This window comes from Archocentrus centrarchus, chromosome 6 (assembly GCF_007364275.1).
Source record: "Archocentrus centrarchus isolate MPI-CPG fArcCen1 chromosome 6, fArcCen1, whole genome shotgun sequence".
NCBI lineage: Eukaryota > Metazoa > Chordata > Actinopteri > Cichliformes > Cichlidae > Archocentrus > Archocentrus centrarchus.
In genome coordinates this window covers 30265957-30289182 of record NC_044351.1, presented here as the reverse complement: position 1 = coordinate 30289182, position 23226 = coordinate 30265957, and the positions used below count along the sequence as shown (strand labels likewise).

At 39.5% G+C, this 23226-nt stretch overlaps 3 protein-coding genes across 3 annotated transcripts; 2 read left to right on the top strand and 1 right to left on the bottom strand.

Moving 5' to 3' along the window:
• The first annotated feature begins 2861 nt into the window (after positions 1-2861).
• LOC115782203 (fibroblast growth factor 6) lies at positions 2862-6186 on the top strand. Its single transcript, XM_030732273.1, has 3 exons — positions 2862-3207; positions 3790-3893; positions 6010-6186. The coding sequence occupies exons 1-3, from the start codon at positions 2862-2864 to the stop codon at positions 6184-6186; spliced, it is 627 nt and encodes a 208-aa protein (XP_030588133.1).
• Positions 6187-11126: 4940 nt separating this feature from the next.
• Positions 11127-13432, top strand: LOC115782191 (fibroblast growth factor 23-like). Its single transcript, XM_030732252.1, has 3 exons — positions 11127-11389; positions 11791-11885; positions 11977-13432. The coding sequence occupies exons 1-3, from the start codon at positions 11176-11178 to the stop codon at positions 12385-12387; spliced, it is 720 nt and encodes a 239-aa protein (XP_030588112.1). The 5' UTR covers positions 11127-11175; the 3' UTR covers positions 12388-13432.
• Positions 13433-14033: 601 nt separating this feature from the next.
• On the bottom strand, positions 14034-18205 carry tigara (TP53 induced glycolysis regulatory phosphatase a). The gene is made up of 6 exons (XM_030732210.1): positions 18001-18205; positions 16980-17017; positions 16728-16849; positions 16576-16653; positions 16354-16464; positions 14034-15035 (listed from the first exon to the last, which is right to left on the bottom strand). Exons 1-6 carry the CDS (start codon positions 18069-18071, stop codon positions 14646-14648), a joined length of 810 nt encoding a protein of 269 aa, XP_030588070.1. The 5' UTR covers positions 18072-18205; the 3' UTR covers positions 14034-14645.
• Between the last annotated feature and the right edge of the window lie 5021 nt (positions 18206-23226).

Below are 23226 nucleotides of genomic sequence, written 5' to 3'. Positions count from 1 at the left end.
ATACGCTTTTCAAATACTTAGAGAATGTCGATCAGAACTACGTAAATTGAGCTCTGCCGCCTGACCACCAGTGCCCGACGTATCCACTCTTATTCACTTGTACACCACTGCAGTATTGCGTGATCTGCAGGCCTCATTGAATTCTCTAAAATAGGCCATCTTCGAGTCACAAAAAGACTCTACTGACAATATTAGACAGGAACAAGCTGTGAGTGCCGTGTGGAAAGCAACCAAAGCCGCCGGAGATAAATTCAATAAGGAAATGGAAGCATAAAGACCGAAATGGAAACCGTACGCAGTAAACCACAGAAAATGATGGATTTTAATCAGAAGGTATGTACATTAATTCTACATGTTCTCATCTATGCTGGCCCATATATTTGTGCGTAATCTGGTGATTGGCGGCCAGCACTGTTGCCAAATTTTGTGTTGTCTCAAAAGTTGCTAGAAGTCGCTAAAGGACGAATTGAGGTCCGGGGGGTGGGGGGTGTCCCCCTCTGTGCTGAAGTGAGGTCTGGGCCATAGCATATGAAGGGGGACGTAGTACGAGTGCTGTATGTACACAAAACACAGCAACAGCAGAGTTTTCAGGTTTCCGATGTTGTGCCAAAAAGAGATTTCTGATTTTTTTTTTTTTAAATGTATTATATTTGCTTTTATCGTAAATAGACTGTGGTGCACAGGATTTATGAAGGGCTTATATCTAAAATGAAGAAATGACTTGTTTTGCAAATATATTTATGACTGCATTATTGTATCAATCCACTCCTTTTTGTCTACTCTTCATAGAACTATAAAATTATATTTGTTGCAATTGCTGCAGACCTCTTGGCCAGATCTCTTGGGAAAAAAGACATTTTTAATGTCAATAATAGTTTTTATCCTCATTACTAAAGAATATATGAAAGTCACTTTGCCAAGAAGTGACTGCAGCTTCTACCTTGTGGCAGGAGTGTAGTTTCTTGCTCAAAATGAATTGATATAATTCATGAGAGATAATGTTTGAGATATGCTTGACAGATTATAGGTCAACAAGTCATTTACAACAATATAAATACCAGCAATAATTTTTTTGGCAAATACCGGAAATCACTTTTTGGCACAAGACCGGCTATTCAGATGACAAATTGCTCCACTGCCACTGTGTACAGTGTGGTGGCATGTACATTTCACGTACATGCAGTGCAGTACACATTCAAATTCAAATCAGTTTTTGGCACCCTATAAATTCTAATATATAGATATATCTCTTTATTACAGGGTGTACCCTGCCCCTCGCCCTATGACAGCTGGGGTAGGCTCCAGACCTCCCACGACCCTGAAAAGGATAAGCAGAAGAGAATGGATGGGTGGATTTTTATTAGTGCAACAATATAATGTTTTAATAGATAGGAAAGAGTATATTTGATACCAAGATTTCCAGAATTTTTCAACACCAGGATGTGTTTTTAATACTTCCTATTACATTAAAATACCAAAGAACCAGGTGAAATTAAATGTCATGAAAAAAGATCAACATTTTCTTTGTACACTTTTGGGGAGGAGGGTCTGAAAAAGAGTACTCTTTGTACACTTTCGAAAATGCTGATAATTGTGAAAGACCCCTAAAAGCTTAAAGTGTCTGCAGACACTGAAGACTTACAGGCTCTACAATAAATGAACTTGGAAATGGTGCCATCATTTGGAAATCTTGGGGAACTGATGTGTGCAGGAGAGCTGTTTGTGCGCAGCTGCGTTGGCCTCACTGACGCATGGACATGCTGTTGGTGGCATTATCCATTACATGGAAATTACGATAGGCTTTCATGTTACACGCAATGGCATGCTGACAATGTGTGCCATTTCATGACAGGCCTCTCCAGTGTTCCTCATAGCTCTCACGAATGCACCATGGGAAATGTACGGGTTAGAGTATACAGGGGAAAATGTGACATGATTAAAATGACACAGTGGGCCTCCGTTACCCAGTCGTGCTGTAGAGTTCAGAGGCGCTCAGTGTCTTGTTCAAGGTCAGAGGGGCGGATGCTAGCCCGCACTGAGGGCTTGAACCTTGATCTTTGCGGTTGATTGGTGGTGAGTTCCCTGCTGGCTGTCTGGCCCAGCTGACATTTCAGTTTAGGCTTGAAAAAATATAGATTTGCTGGGAAAAGGTCTTGAACGGTGCAGGGAAAAGAGGGACCGCAAGAGCCCTGTCATTGCTCTCCGGTGACAAGTGGGCCTGTTTTTACACCTTCCATCTAAATAAGGAAGCGATCGGGCAGACATATGACCACCGACCCAATTTGGGAGCAGCCAGAGTGCCCCATCGCGTCCATACCGCGGAACGCCAATAAGCTTTCTTCTCTTCCAGTCCAGCAGTAACAGCAGGATATTCACCTCAACTCTCCACAGACTTGGTATTTTTTTTTTCTTCTGTTGTCCGCACCCTCTCTACCTTTGTAATATCCCAGCGGGTGAGATCAGCATGATGTCATCTAGGGATGCGATAGTCTTGGCAAGGTTGAAGGGTTTTTGGTGAGTGGCAGCCTAGAGTATAATATTCTCAACTCTTACCGAGAGAGAGAGACTGCCAGAAGGGAGAGAGAGAGAGAGTGAGTGTGTGAGAGAGAGGGGCGCGGGGGAGCTGCAAAACATGGTAATCACCACCACCAACATCACCATCACCATCACCATCACCTCCAGCTCTGCCGCGCACTCTCCCGTCTCCTCTCCTCCTCTGCACCGGGGCTTGCGTTTCATGCCCAAAGCACTGATCTGTGCTCCAAAAATAACCCTCAGCCAGCATGCCGAAGGAAGCAAAACAAGAAGAGCGGTATTTTTAGGGTCATTAATTTTGACCACGTGGCCCGAAGGTAAACCGGATGGCCGTTGCGCAAAGGCTCCTCGTCAGTATGTCCTGCGAGGCCGGCACGCCGCACTGGACGCTGACCGCGGTGGTTCTCCTGGGCTTTCTGCTGGGGATCGTGTCAGCGTACCCTTTACCAAGCAGCAGGACAAATGCAACTTTACTGGAGAAACGATGGGAGACCCTCTTCTCGCGCTCTGTACTGGGGATCTCCGGAGAGAAACCGGAGCTGAATTGGGAGAGTGACTATCTGCTGGGCATCAAAAGAGTGCGGAGGCTCTACTGCAACGTGGGCATCGGGTTTCACCTTCAGATCCTCCCCGACGGCAGGATAAACGGTGTACATAATGAAAACCAGTACAGTGAGTTATACCTCCACCAATGTAATGCAATAGACATAAAAGAGAGACAGTCAATAAGCATGGATCTGCGATGAGCGGAGTAGTCTATCCCTTCTATTAATTTGCATGATCATATCTCATCCGAGTCAGGGGGAGAATTGAATTTCTTCCACGGCAAAGACAGATCTATTAAAACACGTATCCATCAGTATTGAAAACCCCTCTTCCTCCCCCCTCCTCCTCAAGCTCAACCATGTCATGAATGTATGGACGCTTTTAGACACAACTTATTTTTACGCAGCCCTCTGAGGGCGGTCCAGAGACCAATAGCCGCGCACGTCGTGCAATTAGGACAGCAATTATTGCAATAACCACAATGCGCTTAACTGATGCGCCTGGATGCAAATGTAAGATGGGGTGAAAGATGCAGAACAAAGGCTCGGCATGCTGCGCAGCAACCTGCAAGGTTACACCCATAGACGCAGAGAAAGCACAATGCTACAGTAGCAAAACGCACTAATTTAGCAAGGATGCTCCTTTGGTATTTCATTAATTAATTAATTTTTTTTTACTCTAACGTAACATATCTTTGTCATGTATCAGGTCTAATAGAGATCTCTACGGTGGAGAGAGGAGTGGTGAGCCTATATGGGGTGAAGAGTGAGCTGTTTGTCGCAATGAACAGCCGTGGGAGGTTATACGGAACGGTAGGTATGCACAGTATTTCGTATATTGTTCAGCACTGTTGGTTAATTGGATCCTGAAATTAGGACGCACTTGCAGCTCGATCCGCCTTTTTTTTTGTTTGCCTGGCATATTTTGGAAAGAGACTCTTGCCTTATCTGCCTGCAGGGGAGATGCACATTATGTCTTGCGAAACCTACCTATATTTTAATTTCATCAGGAATTTATAAAGCTCTATTTAAAGAAAGTGTGCTAGGCCTGCTGGCCGATGGGTAAATAATGATGAGGTTAACAGATGAGGGATTTAGACCACGGGGCTGCACCGGTGGTGGTGTTGCGTGCGTGCCTGTGTGTGTGAGAGAGAGAGAAGAGGAGGAGGAAAAACCCCCTGGTGCCAAGAAACCTGTCAGCAGAGCTGAACATCGATTTTTAATGGCAAAGTGCTTTTTTGCAGCACAGTGCGCATCACATACATGTCGAGAGGCAAAAGGGTACTGCCACCTTCCACAGCCCTTCATAATCCTACCCTTCAAACATTTTCAGTTTATTTCTCTTAGATATCTTCATATTAAAAAAAAAAAACCTGAGAGAACTGTTGTTAAGAGTTTCCTGGCAGTTATTACTCATGGCTTTGTTTGCTTGTTCTCCACAACAAGCTGCTTTTGAGACTTTTGAAATTATGGATTCAGTCCAAAAACAGGTGTTTTAAAGGCGCTGAAGATGCTTCAAGGTGAAGCACATTTTGGATTTTTGGTGTTAGATAGAAGTACAAAGCAAGCAAACCAACACATGGAAACCTCTGGTATTTATGTATTTTACACCCTCTGGTACAATCTCTTAATCAGTGCGCCAAGCTTGCACATTTTATTGTCCAAGGAGCTCACAATCAACACAATGATAGCTGGAACAGGCAGTTTATGTTCCCTTGTTTTAGCATTTTGCTTAACTCCAGCTCCACAGCCTCCGTCATCTCCTCCGCAGCTCCTCTGGAGCTATGGCGGTGTGTTTTTTTTTTTCTTCCCAGTAAAAAGTTCACGCTTAAAATCCTTGTCACTAAACAGTTGTCAGGCATAAAAATTACTCTTGGTCAATGCTGTTATCAGATTCTCCCACATACCATATCATTATCATTTTTGGTGTTTTCATGACCTTATCAGACAGACAATATGTGCTTGTTTGAGACGAAGAGATCAGTTTGCTTTCAGGCACATTAATGACAGTTATTAGTTCTGAGCGGTAGGGGAGGGAAACATTATGTTTAGCAGAGCCCTGCTGACACATGAATGCTGATTGTGGCAAACATATTTGACAGACAGAATGTGAATCACTTATCTGGTCATGAGTGATGAAGCATTAGCTTGAGAGCACGCTGATGATCTGATAAGAGACTGAATTAGGCCACATGGTCTCTGATGGAGAGTGTGGCTGTTGTTACAGTGTGCAACAACATGCATAGCCAGCTCAGCATAGAAGAGAAGTCATATTGTTCTTCATAGATATGGAGGGACAACTAGTCCTACACTTGTTTTATCTCTGAAATTGCTCTGATATGATTTATTTTAGAATACTTTCTGAAGATTTTTAGGTTTTAATTATTCCATATCAGAAAGCAATATTTGCAAGCTATGAAGTTAGATTGGGTCAGCATACATAAGTGAAATCACTCATGACTAAAAAAAAGTAATGGGTGATTTCACTTATGTGTGAGACCTCCAATTAAACAATTTAACACTGGATGAATTATTGAGCTTTTTTTTTTTTTCCAAGCTTTTTAACACAGCCAGGCTACCTCCTTCCAATCTTTATACTAATCTAAGTTACCTGTCTACTAGCCAAAACAGTCAGTTAAGATTAGTATTTACTAAGCATCAGCTGATTTGGCTGTTGTGCAGATCTAAATGAATCTTTAGTGCTTTAAGAGCTTCATATTTAAGATAAGCAAGTGCTGGGAGTTTGAACAAAGACTAACTGTACAATTTTTATTTATTGTTACCATTACAATGTCCAACCCAAGTTTATCTCTATATTATTGTTCACTTCTTACTATTGTTTGAGGTCCTCATAGCTTCAAATAGCTGTTTCTGTTTGTGTATTGAGGAGCTCATTATAAAACACGTCCTGTTTCTTTGTTCCCTGCAGACAGTCTTCCATGACGAGTGCAAGTTCAAGGAGAGCTTGCTCCCGAACAATTACAACGCCTACGAGTCTCTGGTTTACAGAGGATCCTACATAGCACTCAGCAAGCATGGCCGCGTCAAGAGGGGCAACAAGGCCACTACTGCCATGACTGTAACGCACTTCCTACCCCGAATATGATGAGCAAAAACTGGCAATAACAAACGTATTTGCACATGTGGATTATCTCCCAGGTAACATAAATATCGTATAATACATACAAACACACAAAAAAAAAAGCAAAATGGACTATAAAAGAAAGAAACACAGTTATATCTGATAGTATTTATTCAAACTTTATATGTATATTTGGGTAGTTTACTTTGTATTAGAAATGATCAAAATGCCATTCTTTGCTGCTTTTGTGATTTTCATCCTTTTATGATATGAAGGGGATGGAGAAGCATCAGTTTTCCCCTCTGGTTTTATGGGTGCTTGCTGGAATTGGTTGAGTTCTTGCCCCTGTCAGTGGATGACAGTTCATCTTTTTGAAATGGATTTGTTATTACCTCAAAGCACCATATCCCAAGGATGTAGAAAAATGTGTGCATGAAATTTTTACAGAAGAATGCCTGTTTACTTCTAAGGTTTTCTTTTTGTTGTTGTTGTTGTTGTCGTCGTCATTTATTAAGGACTTGAGACATTTCCCATCCATTATGTTTGATTGTCTCTGTCACTGTCAGGGCAACTAGAGCACTTGAAAATATGGCTGTGGTTTTTTTTTTATTCTTGCTTTGTCATGAGGTGGTGGTGCCTTGAATTCCTTCTTGTGGCCCCCCTTACCCTTGCATGCGAGAAATGTGGTGCTCAAGTCAAAAATAGGAGTGATACGTAAGTCATCACTCCCTCAGACACCACTGGGGGCTCTAGCCCAATTCCTAGAGGGCCAGAGGTTTTTTCACTTTATTTTCTTTCCATAATTAGATCAATCTAGTAAGTGAGACTCTACGCTGCACAGGACCCAGTGGAGCCTCTTGTTAAAAAGGAAAGCTGGATTTAGAGTCTGCACTCAACCCCCCCCCCCCCCCCCCCCCCCCCCCCCCCCCCCAATCACGTCCAAGGGAGCTTTGACAATCCCAGGTTTCGTTTTAACAATTTCTGTAGCCAGATCATCAGGCCAGACTGAGTGTGTGAATGTGTATGCATTTAGTTTCACTGTGTATGTGCAAGTGCTGTTTAAGAGATGCTTTATTTTGTTGTGTTGTGTTTTGTTTTGCCATTTTTACATTGTGGAGGGGGTGTCTGTGTAGCAGAATATCATAGACCTAACACTATGAAGCAAAATATCCTCCATTTCTGCCTACTGTACATTTCCCCCAGTTCAAGTTGATGCAGCCTGCTGTGTCTGGTCTCTGACTTAACATTGCAAAGTTTATACTAAGATGATTTTCACACTGGTTTGATGATATCTGGCACTATAAGTAGCATGTTTATGCAGTACTGAATAAAATTAGAGTACGACACAGATAGTCAAGTGGCACGGACTGCTGCATTAATTCAAAATAATCTAAGTGGAAACCGGAATTTACTCTTAGTTCAAGATCCTGGGATTTGCAGACAATACTTAAGGTAGTTGAGTTTTTGATATTTAGATAAAGTCGATCATTTCTGACATATTTTTAAACTATTTATGCATTATTCAGATTGGTCACACACAGGAGAGCTTTGAATATGAGCAATGTTGCAGAAAACACTGAACCAAAGGGTTACATTAGCGATGTTCATTCAGGCTTTGTGTATACAGCATACCATACTTGAATTCAACAACCTCTCACGCTCCTCTTTCTAATACTGTAATTTTCCATTGTAGAAATGAGAGGGCACAAAAATAAAAAGCAAACAAAACAGAAGCAAAGTAAAGATGGACAGAGGACTTACATGTGGCACTGAATGTTTGAGATGATAATGATGTGGATAATATGGGTAAAATAGCTGCGCGTCACACTTGCAGGTCTCTTGTTGGTTAAGGTCAGACTGGACGGTCATTGCAGGGCCCTGAGATTCTTGTGCATCTGAGCCATTTTTGTGCGAAGGTCAGAGATGTGGGTGAGTTTGCCCTCTGTGTTTTTCATGTAGCCGTGTTTTGCTGGTCCATTTCAACAACTTAATTTTTGCTTTGTGAAGTTTAAAACCTGCTAGGCCGTTTCCTGATAAAGACGAGGAGAGTTGTTTTGTAATGTGCAATGAAAATATTAACGCTTTTTGCAATTTCTGATACTCATAAGCAAAGTCTTTTAAATGTTGGAAGGAGGTGCTACTGAGCTGGATTTTAATTTATTTATCTACTTGACCTGCAATATCCTATAAATAGCAAACTACAAGTATTAGGCCAGCTTGGTGAAATATGATTAAAAGGAAGTAGCAAGGCTCTTATAGATATGTTATCATATTTTACCTCATGCCCTTTTTACCACTACTGTAACTCACTGACAGAACGTCTGTGAGCAATGGTTTACGTGCCCTTTAAGCTCCAGCTTCTGTCTAGTAGCAGAGACGAATGTGTGTGTAAGCACGTATGCATGTGTCCGACTGAGCGCACTCCTATCATGTTCTGTTTCTGCCAGAATGACTGTAGAGATGGCATTAGATCAGTTTACCTTGAGTTGGTGATATTGAGGCATTGTCTGAGAATGCAAATTAATGCACTGTAGTCACAGGAGAGGACAAAGACAAGAAGGACTGGAAGAAAAGACGGTGCATTGAGGGATGCGTTCAGAAGAAAGGCGCTGACTGTAGTTTGCGGTAATAGTTATGTAGCAAAAGGCCACGAAAAAAAAAGAATCAAATGCTTCCAGGAAAGGGATGCTTTATTAATACTGTGATCCAAGAGAGCAACTTGAAATGCCCAGGATGTCATGTATGTATTTGAATATTAACACCATTTATTACTGTCTTTGGTGGATTTTGCCTTGAGCATCTTGTTTCTCATCACGACCGATCAGCCTTTTGTCACGCTGATCGAAAAAAAAAAAAGATCACATGTAGCTTTTTTCTAGGCTGATGATATGGCAGCGAGGAATAGGTTAGAGAGCTATTTTTGCTAATTTATCAAAATATACAAAAGGTGCATTTTTTTTAAATGGAGTGCAATTTACTGAGCAGGAGGAATATGCTGACAGGAAAGAAGAAAAGCACTTGGTTTTGATAACAAGATTGTTGTGAGCAATTTCTATATTATTATGGTATGGTTCTGAGAGGCACTGTCAGCACAGCGGAAATTGTTAAGTCATAATAGTTCCTCACACTGCGAGGGAGACATGAAAAATTTCTGTGATGGAAATGAAATCGATATTGTGTACACCAACTAAACTTGGTGTTAGATTTTCAGAGACTAAGGGAAAAAATTACTGTTACAAATTGTACGACTTTTGCATGATGCTGTTCAGAGGCATAAAAGGTTGTATGATACAGCAGTAACTCAGAGAAGGTAGTTAATGGTGAAAAAAAATCTCACTTTTTAACATGAACCTTTACTTCCTTAAGTCCTCATTATGCATGTAGTGTTCGGAATGGACTAGGTATGTCTTACCCCTTTGATTAAAGGATCCGGATCCGGGTCTGGATTTTGCCATTGTGCTCATTATATCTGTTCAGCTGGTTTCAAATTGTGTTGGTTCATAGGGAACTGGAGGTCTGTGGGCGGCTCTGGGATCAGACTTGCGTGCGTGAGTGTGTGTCCCTGTGTGCCGACAGCCTTTGTGTTTCTCTCTCAGTTTTCTATTCCTGCACTGAAGGGAGAGTGCTTCCTCTGAGTCCACCCCCACCCCCCCTCTTTTTTAACATATACCTCACCTTCTGCCTTAGTTCCGATTATTGAAATGATTGTAAATTACTTTGAAACAACAGACTTCTCCAATCATTTGTTTCTGAAAAATATGATGATGAGTAAGTAAAATAATATATTACAAATGGTTTTCCTTTTATTTTTGTACGTATGTGCTGTGCACAGCAGTCAACTGTATTCCTGAGACGATAATAAAAGACATTTTGTACAATCTGTTGTGAATTCATTTTTTAAATTGCATGTTTAAGTCACTTCATACGTATATACCCAAAATACCAGGAATGATTACAGAAATCAGGGAGAAACTGAGTACAGGTGAAAATGCTGAACCAGCAGCCAGTCATCTTATTTTCCATGAGTCAGTATGTGGCGCCCCCTCCTGGTGAAGAGCTAGGAAGGCAATATTTTTACAGCTGTGAAAGTACAGTTTCCAAAATATAGCAGCCCTTTATGTTATTCTAATTTGAATCCATCTTGAATTGTACTACAAGTAAACTAGACACTTCAATTAACATTACATAACATCAGTATGAAATATGAACCTATTTAGTATTTCTGAGAAGCTTTAGGCCTTTGATGTTGGAGCTTGAAAGAAAGCCTGAACAACTTAAAAGTTTCCAAAGTTTAATAAAAAGTATTGAAGGAACTTTGAAGCCGAGCATTACTTTTCTTTCATTTTAAGTGGATGTGCATATGTAAGAATGAGGCCAGGCTTTTCCAGGAATAATTACAGGGTATGCACTCTAGTGAAAGATAATGAGAGCAGCAGAAGTATGTACAGTTAATTAATAAGCAAAGTACAAATCATTCTCCTTGAATGACACTCAGCCTGCAACAGAATGAAGCCTTTCACTCAGCGGGACCGTTATGCTTCCGCTGTAAATACATGCCATATAATCACAGTTTGTCTGCATCAGTGATTAAGACTGTAGCTGTATAAATGATACAATTTTTTGCCTGTGGTCTTTAGACAAATAAGAGCAAAAGAATGTGAGAAACTGAAAGATACAAATGAACAAGACTGACTCACCATCATTCATTTCTTATCTTAAGTTTAAACATACAAGAAATTATTTTTCCATATAGGGAAGAAAACTATTTTTGTGTGTGATGACATTTCTTCTGCATAGTGGTAAAATTGTGTTTCCATACAGCTTATTTAAATTCCATCTAGGCCACCCTTAACCGCAGAAAATCAGCTGTGCTTTGTGTCACTTTGGTAAATGAGTTAGCCGGTTTATTGACCCGCTGTTTAAATAGACCTGTTGGACTTTCTCCTTCTCCAGTAGGAGACCAGACCATCCCGAACATTTGTGCTTTTAGAAGGCCTTTCATCTCCGCTGATCATGCAGCTGGCTTTCTTCTTAGTCATCCTGATTACTGTACATGTGTTTGTACCAGTGGACTGTAGGCCAAGGCTCCAGGATTCTGCGCAACTAGCTCAACACCAGCAGGGTCAATTGAACATAGGAACAAATGCAGATAAATCTGCTGGTACAGGACACTTCTACTCTGTGCTGAATGGATCAGGGAGACTAAACATTTACAGGGGCTTTCTGGGTAAGTCTGCCTATACACACACAAATGGAATAGCTTATGGAGATAATAGACTTTTTAATAATAAATTAAAACATTAAGTATGTCCAGCTTTGCTTTGTTGATGTCTCAGAGGGTAAATATTATCCTTTGCATTTGTCTTAAAATGTAAGACAAAGCAAAACAAAACACCAGGAGTATATGTACTTAGTAACAGAAGTCTGGAGAGCCATTTTGTACACTTATGGATAAACTTATGTTGTAAATTCAAATATATTTCATATGTTCAAAGCATATTTTGTCATCTGTACAAACAAGAATTCTGGCAGCCAGGAAGATCATTATTCACTTTTCCATTGTTGCATTTGTAACTGTTGATGGAACATGTATGCTTTTTTTTTTTGTTTGTTGTTTTTTTTTTACAGTTATTTTACCTATAAGAAGTAACTTTGTGTCAATATTTGATTTGCGAAGAAAGCAATTCCTCTGTATGGACTTTAAGGGAGAGCTCTACATATCCGTGAGTATTTTTTTTAGATCTTCTCAGTTTGAAGGAAGTCATGAAGTGAGTGCAACGAAAGACCATAAACATCTTATTCTCTACCAAACAGAGGCAAAGGGACACAGAAGACTGTCGCTTCCAGCACATTTGGTTAGATTTTGTGAACCACCATAAAATGTTTTACTCTACACACGGGAGCAGGCTGCTCAAACTACGAGGAGGTCATCTGCTAGTGGCACACGGCAAGCCACCTGAACCCTCCTCAGCCCTGCTGGAGAGGGTCCTGAATCCCTTGGTTAAAAGACAAAGAAGGAGCGAAGAGGTGAACCCCTCTGATCCTTTAAGAACAGAAGCAAACCCCTCACATTCTGGGAAGGATCTCAGAGACGAACAGGACCAAATGGGTGCTGTGTCCAAAGAGACCATCACCTCCTGTGACGACCCCCTGTCGGTGTTACAGCCCAATGTGCTTGGAAGTCCTGTGAAAACTAATATCGCTGACAGGGCAGAGCAAGACTAAATCACCCAGCATCACTCATCCATAGACACTGTTTTCTGGGATGAATTTTGGCTGAGCATTCATAGCCATTAAAAAGTAGCTCTTGATTTCTAAACCTGGTAGAAAATTAAAAGCTGAAAATTCATCTTTTCAGGCTATCACAAAGTGAGAGTTTAATAAACACAAAGTGTCTGTTTTTGTTTTATGCAAAATTTGACTGACACTTTATTTGGCTGTGAGATGGTCAGGATCTGACAGTCACACAATGTCTCCTCCAGGTACACAAACTAGAATGACCAAATAGCATGTATATGCTATTTACATGTATCTACATCTAAGTGGGTTCTGTCTCAGTGTCTGATGCATGGTGTGTGATTATTCTCACATGCTAGGGCAACACGGCGGTGCAGTGATAAGTACTGCTGCCTCACAAGGAGACAAGTCTGGATTTGAATCTGCTGGGACTGAGGAGGAAGAGATGTCCTCTCTCTTTGTAACAAAAGTTATACAGAAAAGGAACGTCATCTTTTTAATGACCTAAAAAAGATGGCTTTTGACTCGTAAAGCTATCTCTCTTCAATGTGTTTTTGCTGGGCAGGGTGATACTGACCCTTTTATATGTACTCATAAACCTAGTTACATCACAGGGGCTTGCACAGGTCTTTTGTTTGAATAGAAGTTAATGGATAAGTCTGGGAAGAGGCGGCATAAGTTTGCTCCAGTGTCCTGCTGTCCTTTAGCCTCTTTTGTGAGCAAAACTTTAACCCTTTTGCCAGATATGGCAATACATGTAGAATATGTAATCTGCCAATTCGTGATATTAATATGCTGAAAAACAACAACAAGAACAAAAAAGGCGAATTACAGCGTTGTGACTTGGTAAAAAATATCAGCTTTTTGCAACTTCCATAAACATGTTAAAAATATGCCAGGTGCTGGACACCAACAGTCACAGGAATAAAATGTATTTATTTATTGAAATGTCTTAATGACTTGATTACTTGCCTGCTGTTTTATTATTTATATATTGGTTGTTGTGTCATTTGTGATGTTAAAATAAATTGCAAGTATTTGGAACATCTTTTGTTTCATTTAAATTTTTTTAAGGAGGACATTTAAAAGGTTCAGATACAGTACACAGCTCAGCATTATTGTCAAAAGTATGTCCTGGTATATATGAGACTGGTTCAGCAGCCTGAATGAATTACTTGTCAAACAAACACCTGCAAACACAAGTCTTCCTATTGAACTGCAAAACAATAATAAACATATCATCAAAGATTTCATCAGAGACTCTAGTCTTTAGATTATCAGTCAAAATCAGCTTCATCGCTAAACATGTTAATCTGATTAAGGATATTAAAATGTTCCTAAACACAACTATCACAGCGTGACAAAGCTGTTGCCCAACAATCAATAATTTGCCAAGACAGGTTGTAAAAATCACAAAGTCACATAGTAAACAGAGCAAGTTGGTTATGTAACTGCACAATATTTGACCTGGTTAGATAGACCTGGTCAAATATTGTGCAACTGAAGTTTAAAAAAAAAAAAAAATTATATATATATATATATATATATATATATATATATATATATATATATATATATATATATATATATATATATATATATATATATATATATAATAAATAAACATTTCCCATTTCCAGAAATAAAAACATTCTGTGCTTCCTGTATTCAAAAACTTAAATGTAAATAACAACAGGAGCCTACAATAGATCTCCTCTTGGCACAGCAAAGGTGTTCGGCACAACAGAGCATGCATATATTAAAGAATTTGTGATTTTCCACTATAATCTTGTAATTGTAATCTTATAATCTTGTTGCACATCGAGAGTGGAGTGAAAAAAACGCGGCAGAGGAGCAGTGCACACATTCCACAGTTTAATGAGATTGTGGCATTCATTCGTCTTTGCTGACCTTGCTAAGTGTTAAAACACAACAATGAAAAAGTAACTCATTCCCAAAAAGTAAACACGGTTGCAGTTCTACTCTGTGTTCCTACGCAGTGTATGAACTCCTAGAGGATAAACTTAGAAACTAGAACTCATTAGAGCACAGAACCACCCACGTTTGTAGTAATGAACAGCCAGACGACAACAATGTGACGATGACATTTTCTTGCAATACAAACTATCTGAAGTTGGCTGAAGGTGCTCCTTATATAAAATAATTAACATTTAAATTAACCTTATGGTGAGGTAGCTGAAACAAATTTAAAATAGCATGATCTCTGCTTTGCTACATGAAGTCTCCTACTGTTTAACATGGTCACCCCTGTGGATAAAAACACACCGGAGTGCTGATAATAGGAACCTGTCATTCTGTTTTCTCAGGGTTAGTATGAACCGGCACAGGCCTGTGTTAGGACTCAAAGAGAACATATGCGCTTTATCAGAACCCTGAGGTAAGCAGCAGCGCAACTCCTCCACAAAGTAACGCACCGCCACGCACATGTAAGCTCCATGGGTGACGACCAAAGCGTGGACAGGGACATCCTTGACCCCGTCGTCTGCCTTTCCCTCAGCGGGCGATGTCTCTGGTGGAGCAGATAAGGCGATTTCGTCCTGCCCTCTCTCGTGGAAGTGTTCAGCCCCAATTTGCTGAAGCATTTTCTCCAAAAACTCTTTGACTCGCTCCTTTACCTGAGCACAGCAAAAATCTGTGATGAAATGCTCCCTGCTTCTATTGTTTACATACTGTAAAATGTGACTAAGGCTGCCTACAGCTGTGAAGGATAAAAGTTAAAGGTCGTTTTATTCATAGTCTCAACCTTTGCCATGAAAACTGAACAGCTTTCTGATGCAACGACCTGTAACCTGTTTAAAAAAAGGAGGGAGAAGGCCTTTCACAGATGATTTGGGTGCTCTGTGCTTATGTCAAATCTATATTTGAATATCGGCATCATTATCACGATGTGCTGCTCACGTACTGGACTGGACCAGAGTTCATGTCCAGGCTAAAACATAATGGATGAAGTCTGACGAGGTATCTTTGAAATAGAACATCCTTCCCTCCAACAACCCCTCCCCCTCCCCACATCTTGTCCTCACACACACGCACACACACACATACACGCACACACACACACACACACACACACACACAACCTTTCCTTTTCTCCCTTTATGTCTTTCTCATCTCAAGTGGTGAATTTTTAATCAGGGTAGTGACAAACATTCTGGAGCTGTGTGACAGTAGAGGAGCATACCCTTTCATTTACCTGACTCACACCACAGTTAAGAAATACAATCATGCTGATGCATAAAGACAATGATGTACTAATCATAGCTTTATCAAGCTAGGAGATGAATGTCTCCTGCCACCTAGTGGAAGTATGTGTACATTACACCAGGATACCTTGTATCAAACCAGAGGTAAACATGCAAAAAGATTTAATTCTAGTATAATATGTGCAACAGACCTCTGTACTAGGGTCTAACGTTTTTCAGTGGCATCTAAAGTCTTTGTGTTCCCCTGTTGATCAGTAAGAAATATATTAGATGCAACTTTAATTCAAACATGAAACTTTTTCTTTTCCTGCTGGCTGCAAACAATTTTACAACAATTTTATTGTTCTATAACCACATAAATATATCATTATAAAACAGAGCATTTATTTGTAGCCCACTTGCTGACCTTATATCAGATTTGGATGTAGACTAAGCTAATGTCCTGCACTGACCTATCAGCAAATAAGATAACTTATGGCCGGTGTTTATCACTAGTGTCACTTTCATCTGTTTTTGAGATGAAGAGTGGAAAAACAATAAAACTGGGAGTTACTTTCTTCTTATTGTACTTTTGTTGCATCCCAGGAGAAAAAGAGAAAAATAACAAAAATAAAATAACTACATCAATACTGGCATTGGCTATAGGCCAGACTATCATTGATCCAGAATTTCACTGTCTGTATATCCCTAATACTCTGCCCTGCCCACAATGTTACAACCTCAGCCTCACCTGCTCCTGAGTTTCTCCTCCTGGAGGCGTGAAGCCTGGAAATGACTGTCCGGCAGCCTTGGCCATGTCTTTAAAGTCCTGCAACCGTCCCCCTTCGGCTGTCCCAAAGCTCTGAAAAAAGACAAATTATTCACTGGTTGACTCCAGTTTATTTACTGGTAAGTAAATATTTTACCAATACGGTTTAGCTGAAGTTATAAGATCACACAAAGTGTCACTCACCTTTTCTTTAAGTAGAGGGTCACACACTATTTGTAGAGCTGAACAACTGGTGTTGCATTTCATTATTGTTTCAGCGGTCTGGAAGAAAAAAACAAACAAAATTAATCTCTCTAAGAGAGGAAGAGGGTAGGTTTTAGTATCGGGTATCTCACCTGTTTGGCGCGCAGCATATCACTCGCAAACACATTGGAGAACTTGACATCTCTGAGGTACCATCCTGCAGCTTCTGCCTGAATAAGCCCTGTCTCAGATAAAGGTAAGTCTATAGCCTGGCCTGGGTGGAGGGAAAGGGGGAAATTAAAATAAATCAGTGCCTGTTGTGAGTATCATGCCATTAATCTATTTTTTTACCCAAATCAAGCAATTTTATTCTATTAAAACAGATATTTAAAATCATTCTCTACCTTGTAGAAGTCCATCTTTGTTGTACTGAGTTTCCCCACTGTAGGAAATAAATGCTGCATCAATATCAAAGTACAGGAGCTAATATCATTAACAGATTAGAAACTATCAGAGTCTAGTGTTCAGGAGTCACTAATTTAATTTCATACTTATATACCACATAGATGCAAAGCTTTTATTATATCCAGCATGCATGTGTTGCCTTTATGCAGGTCATATGCTCAAATGACTTTACTTACACTACTCTGCTTCCTCTTGATGATGGGTGTGACAGTTTCTACTAGGAATCTAACATAATGTCCTTTTCATGATTTGGCTATTTTTATCATTAATCAAAGAGCCAATAAAATATCAGAATAAAAAAAATAAACTCACGTGTTTTCAGTTACAACCTAAAATCCAATGATTTTCAAACCTCAATCAAATAACAAAAGTAAAAGCAGCAAAACGAACATTTGGAAAGCCTAGGCATGATTATTATTAATTATCTGTACCGCTTATAGTGATTTTATTTTCATAGTATCTTTGGACAATATGGGTGTTAGTGGTTCTACCTCTGCCCCACAAAAATCTACACACCGTCTACTTTTTTGTTTATTATTATAAATGACAAATTATTATTATTATATTACACTCGTCGTTTTACAGTGAGCCCGAATCTCGTTTATTCTGCCCCCTGGTGGCCATCATGTGACATCGCCGTGTCGATAGACTTAAAAAGTGTTGAGCGGCGCAAAGTGTCCGAGCTCTCCTTATTGAACTGTCCACGTTTGCCGTTATAGTTTGACACTTAAAAGCTACTCTGTGTAACCTCTAGTTTAGACTTCGATAAAAAAAAAAATTAAAAAAAGAACCCCTGTCAGTAACTGTGAAAGGTTTTAAAGCACCTGTTTCCGAGCAAATATTTGCATATCTCCCCATGGAGCGAGACCACAGGCTTAAATCCGTCAAAATATACGCCGCGCTCCTCGGAACCCGGTATTGCTAAACTTAATAAAGATTATTACCATCAAATGAACTTACTGTCGAACAAGGGTCAGTCCAAGCGTTAGCGTTTTCATGCTGCGGAAGTTAAAGGCGAGGTAACGGCGCATTACTCATCATACAGTGACGGGCTTCTGGTTTACGGCGTCTGAAGGAACTTTACAGCTGCACTAGTCTCCTATTTATATTTAACCCGACCACGTCCACTGTAAGCTTGTAAGATACAGATATTACCCTGGTTATTATTAGAAAACAGTCTTCTGTTGACTGACTCTGGAAATCTGTGATCAGTCAGTCAGTATGACACAGTTGATCCATTCACAGCTTTGCTGTTACATCCCATATGACACAAACAGCCAGGGGCGTTTCCAGGATTTTTGTTTTTTTAAATAAATGGGGGGACCCAAAACAAAGCGGGGGTGGGACACAGGAAATCTGAGAATTTGATCATTGTAGAAAATTGGAATAGAAAACATTAGCCCTGTGTCCTACTGCGGGTTTATTATGTGAAAAGTGGAGCAGCACAAAACTTTAAATATAATTTTGTGTTGTAATTGTTTTGCAAAGTGCAAAAGAAAGTATTTTTCTTTAAGTAAACGTTGTAATAATAATAATTAAAGCCTTTATTTAAACAGGTAGTCTTGTTGAGATGTCTTTTTCAAGAGATACCTGTGTAGCAAATAAAAAAATAAAATAAAAATAATAACTATAAAACAAAATTGAGAAAGACACATAACAAAACAACACATTATAAATGCATTATAATCTGATTTAAGTAGCAAATCTGTCAAATTTTTGTGTATATGTGGAAGTTATCAAATTTAGATGACACTCAATTTGATATCCAGTGCTCAATTAATTTATTAGACCACCACCCAGTGTGAGGTTTATGCCACAGCCGCACTAAATTAGCTGTGTTGGTAATTACCAAAATAATTTTTATTTAGTTTCTTTAATCGTTAATCCATGAGTGTATGCAAGCTCTGTAATCAAAATATTTTTAATGCTAAAATGTAATTACTGTTCTTATCCATGAAATTTTAAATTTACTGTTTTGCAACAACCAGAAAAAATATTGAAGCACATTTTTTAAAAAAGATGCCAACTTACAGTTATTTACTTGCATTCCTGGCCTTATGGCTTTAGTTGTTGAATGTTGTTCTTCATTAACTTCTCACAGAAGTGTGCTGGCTCAAATTTGGGTATAAAAACATGAATTCAGTTTATTGTTTGCCTAGCAAATAATATATATATATATATTTTTGTTTTAAACATGTTTTTGACAAATTTATAAAATATTTGTGTTTTATTGTTTTTATGACAAATGGTCTAATAAATTTGTTAAGCACTCCAGCTTGTTTATAATCCACTTGAAACCATTGTTTACATGCCCAAGGCCCATGCCTCAAATCCGGCACAACTCCGCTAAGTAGTAAGGTGATGCTGAGAAACACTAAATGCAAAAAGTCAAATTGTTGTTCTAAACAAAGAGGTACGTTCTCTGAATATTTAAAAGGGGCAATGCAAAAAAAGCCTTGGAAACTTTATCAGTTTTATTCAAATTATAATCAAATAGTCCAAAAGTCTGATCTTGGATGACAGTGGAGTAAGACAGACTGAAAATCCTGGGTGACATCGTTATCGAATTATTGGATTCACAAGATTTTCTGAAAAGTTGATCTCTAATCTTGACCTTGAAGTCAAGGTCGCAGAGATTCCAACTTGTCTGAGACTTTTAGTAGATTTTAGTAGTGTTTATGGTGTGGCTTTGAAGATCCTAGGTGACAGTGTTCTCGAGTTATCACGTTCATAATGTTGAGAGTTGGCTGCTTGCCCGCTCAGCATGGTGACTGTACTCCATAAGCCTTTTTAGTCTGAGGGGGAAAAAAAGGCCAAGTTTGAGATTTATGGATGTAACAGAAGGGTGGATATGGAGACGAACCAAAGAGAGAATGATACCACGGTGCATCAAAGCCATTGTGAAACTTGCAGGTCTCTGAGACAGTTGAACATTTAAGTCACCACAGATGCATGAACTCTCAAAACACATTAATATTCAATATGTCTAACCATAGCACCAAAGTAATGCAAGCTCCTATAATAAACCCACTGATCAGTGAAGTGATTAACATTGATTATGTTGTTACTGTGCAATGTTCTTCTGGGAAACTGACTTTTGGCAAACTGATTTCTGGCATTCATATAGATTTTACTTACCACCCCTCATTGAATTTTTTTTTTTTTCCAAAGACCAGACAACAACCCTCCTCAGAAGCAGCAGCTGCAGAGTAGGACACTATAAAACCTGCTCAGGAATGTCTCAAGGAGCACAACAAACCAAGACACATTTGTAAGGTCTCCTTATAATCTCTAGGTTGTTTTACTCTTTATCTGTCAGGTTACACTATATTCTATTCTTAACATTGCACGTGACTTTTGCATGGCTCTAGATAACGCTCTAATAGGCATCAATCACCAGTTGTGTCAATTTCTTTCCCTGTATTCCTTTTATCCAGCTCTTTATTCATAAACAACCTTGTAATGCTAGTACTGATAAGTGCCAAGGCACTGACTCTGCATCCAATTCTCCTTCAATGGGCACTACATCCCAGTTCCAGTCCCAGCAAACACAAGATGCACCCGGCGAAGATGGAACCACCTTGCATTTTGCAGCCCTACAGGATCCACAGGCTCCACTGCTAGACAGCATACACGGTATCGTGTCCATGGCCCAACAGGCCAGTTTTGGTGGGTCGTAACTGAGCTCAACATTGGACAGGGGATTTTAAGATGTAGCAACCCCAAAGGAGGAGTGTTTTTTTTTTTTTTTTTTTTTGTTTGCCACAAAATGTGCATGATTTATTAGACCAAACTAAAATATCAATAGCTCCCATTCTTTTGACTTGTGCACATTTGCAGGAAATAGTTTTAAATTCTTGACCACTGCATACTGTCCCACGTTCATCATAATCACTGCTTTGTGTACCTTTCGAGTAATGTAGTAGCACAGCTGACTCACACACAACTTCACACAGGCAAACTAATTTCCTGATCACGAGAGCGTCAGACACAGCTGAAAAGGAACACAGGCCTGGGAAATAGTGAGCTGATGTGGTGTCACACCCTTTAAAGCAGAAGTTTATTGAACAGAGGTTGTGCAACAGACATTTGAGGTACATGATATGAGTTATAGAGGAGGGGGAGCTGGTGGCTTAAAGGGAAATCTGCACCATTGAAACTTCCAGATATCAGAATATTTATGACTGGATGTGGCAGGTCTAGCTCAACCCATCATTCAGTGGGAGTTCCAATGGTGCATACACAATATTTTTAGACCAAAGCATATCTTCCTCACATACAGAATTAATTTTTACTGACATTCATAGTGATTGTGGTTATATAAAGCAAGAACTGTACTTTGGCCATCACAGGAATGCTTTTCCCCCCCTCACATGCATGTAAGTCAGATGTAGCACCAACATGGACTATCTGCAGTACAAAATCCTCAAAGAAAATGCTGTAATGACATTGTGCTCCCCCTCCAACAGAGTCCAAGTGGAAGCCTTGCATATTTCCGGTTTCTTCATCACACTGAGCGAGTCATTTCCCCACCAAAACAGTGGCAACTATCCGCAAAACTTGTTGGTCTTTTCCCCATGCTCCTACTCTTTTCTTTCTCCTCGTTTTCAGGCTCCCTAACTGCAGAGGTATAGGTGATGAATTCTGTGTTTATTTTATCCAGTAATCCTGAGGTATTGGAAATACCACTGAAATAGAATGTGACTGAAGAAGGAAAGCAAAAATAAGGGGGAAAAGGAGACATGCTATCTAAGCAAACGATCAAACTGTACAACGCACATTTCCAGTCGAATACTCGTTTCTTGTTCTTCTATCAACATCTACTTCGGTTTCTGAATGTAACTCTTAAGCAGTAAAATAATTATATTATAATACAAATGTTTATAAAATAGCAGCACACTCAAGTGACACATCACAACTAGGTAATGTTATTTTTTTTGTATACATGAAACAGATTCATAGCTTTTAGCAGCGCAAAAATACAACAATAAAATATTGACACTTTTTTTTTTTTTTTTTTGTTGATGTCTTCACACCACCTCCTCTGTCCTCTCTTCACTTTGGAATACAGTATCTCTAAGTCTGGTCACCCATACAATATTATCAAACAGAAATTGACCAAAGGTGGTTTCAAAATATAACACATGCAACGATACATTGCAGAAGAATCACAAGTTTGGGAGAGAGCTTACATCAGGAAAACAGAGGCAAAATAAAGGGGTCATACCAAATGTGGGATGATTTTGGCAAATGGGTCATTGAATCGCTCAGTTTCACTGAGGGAAGAAAAAACATTCAATACCCACATTCTCTCTTCAGACTGACAAACATACACTCAGTGACATATTGTCATTGGAAAAAAACAAAAAACAAAAACCATTAAGTCAAGGACACCTTGCTGTGGCAAAGCCATGTGACCCATTAAAACTCAAACGAAACAAAACAAAATCATCTCGTCTTGCTTTGTTCTGCTGTCTGTCCTGGCAGATGAATCCCCTTGCCAATGATCTGAAGCAGCAAAGCTCACAGGGGAAATATGTGTTCACTGACAGACAGCTGGTCTGAATGGGCACTACATAAGCCAGCACCATAAACAAAAAACAAACAAAAGAGAAAAGCAGAAACCAATGTAACACACACTGGTTGTTAAACAAACAAACAAAAAAACCCCCAAAAAACAAAAACATAAAACAAAGGCTTTGCTTTATCTTAACATTGCAAACCTCATGGCCCTTTAAAGAACATGTGCAAACCTGGATGTTAAGACCACCCTATCAGGTAGCTCACTGCCTCCCTGGTGGCTCTCTGTGGCTGTGATGCAGATAAATATAAAATAAAATTCAAGTAAAAACAAAGATTTCATTTCGTGACAATGTAAAAGAAAATCAAATAGACCCCATGGATCAGAACTCTGTGTCTGTAGGCAATTTCCAATTCATATTGTTATTTTTTCAGGCTCCATATCAACTTGAACTTTGCTTGACTGGGAATGTTTTTCTTTTTTGTTTGTTTGTTTGGAATGTGCTCTTATTGTAAGTTGAAGAAAGCCTTTTTAAAAATTTGACGGGTATGTCTGATGATTGGGAAACCAGCCCTACAAAGTAAACCAAAGAAAAGGCTAATGGGGGGGGGGGGGGGGGGGGGGGGGTAAAACATCTATTTCTCCTCCAATTCACCACCCATTTC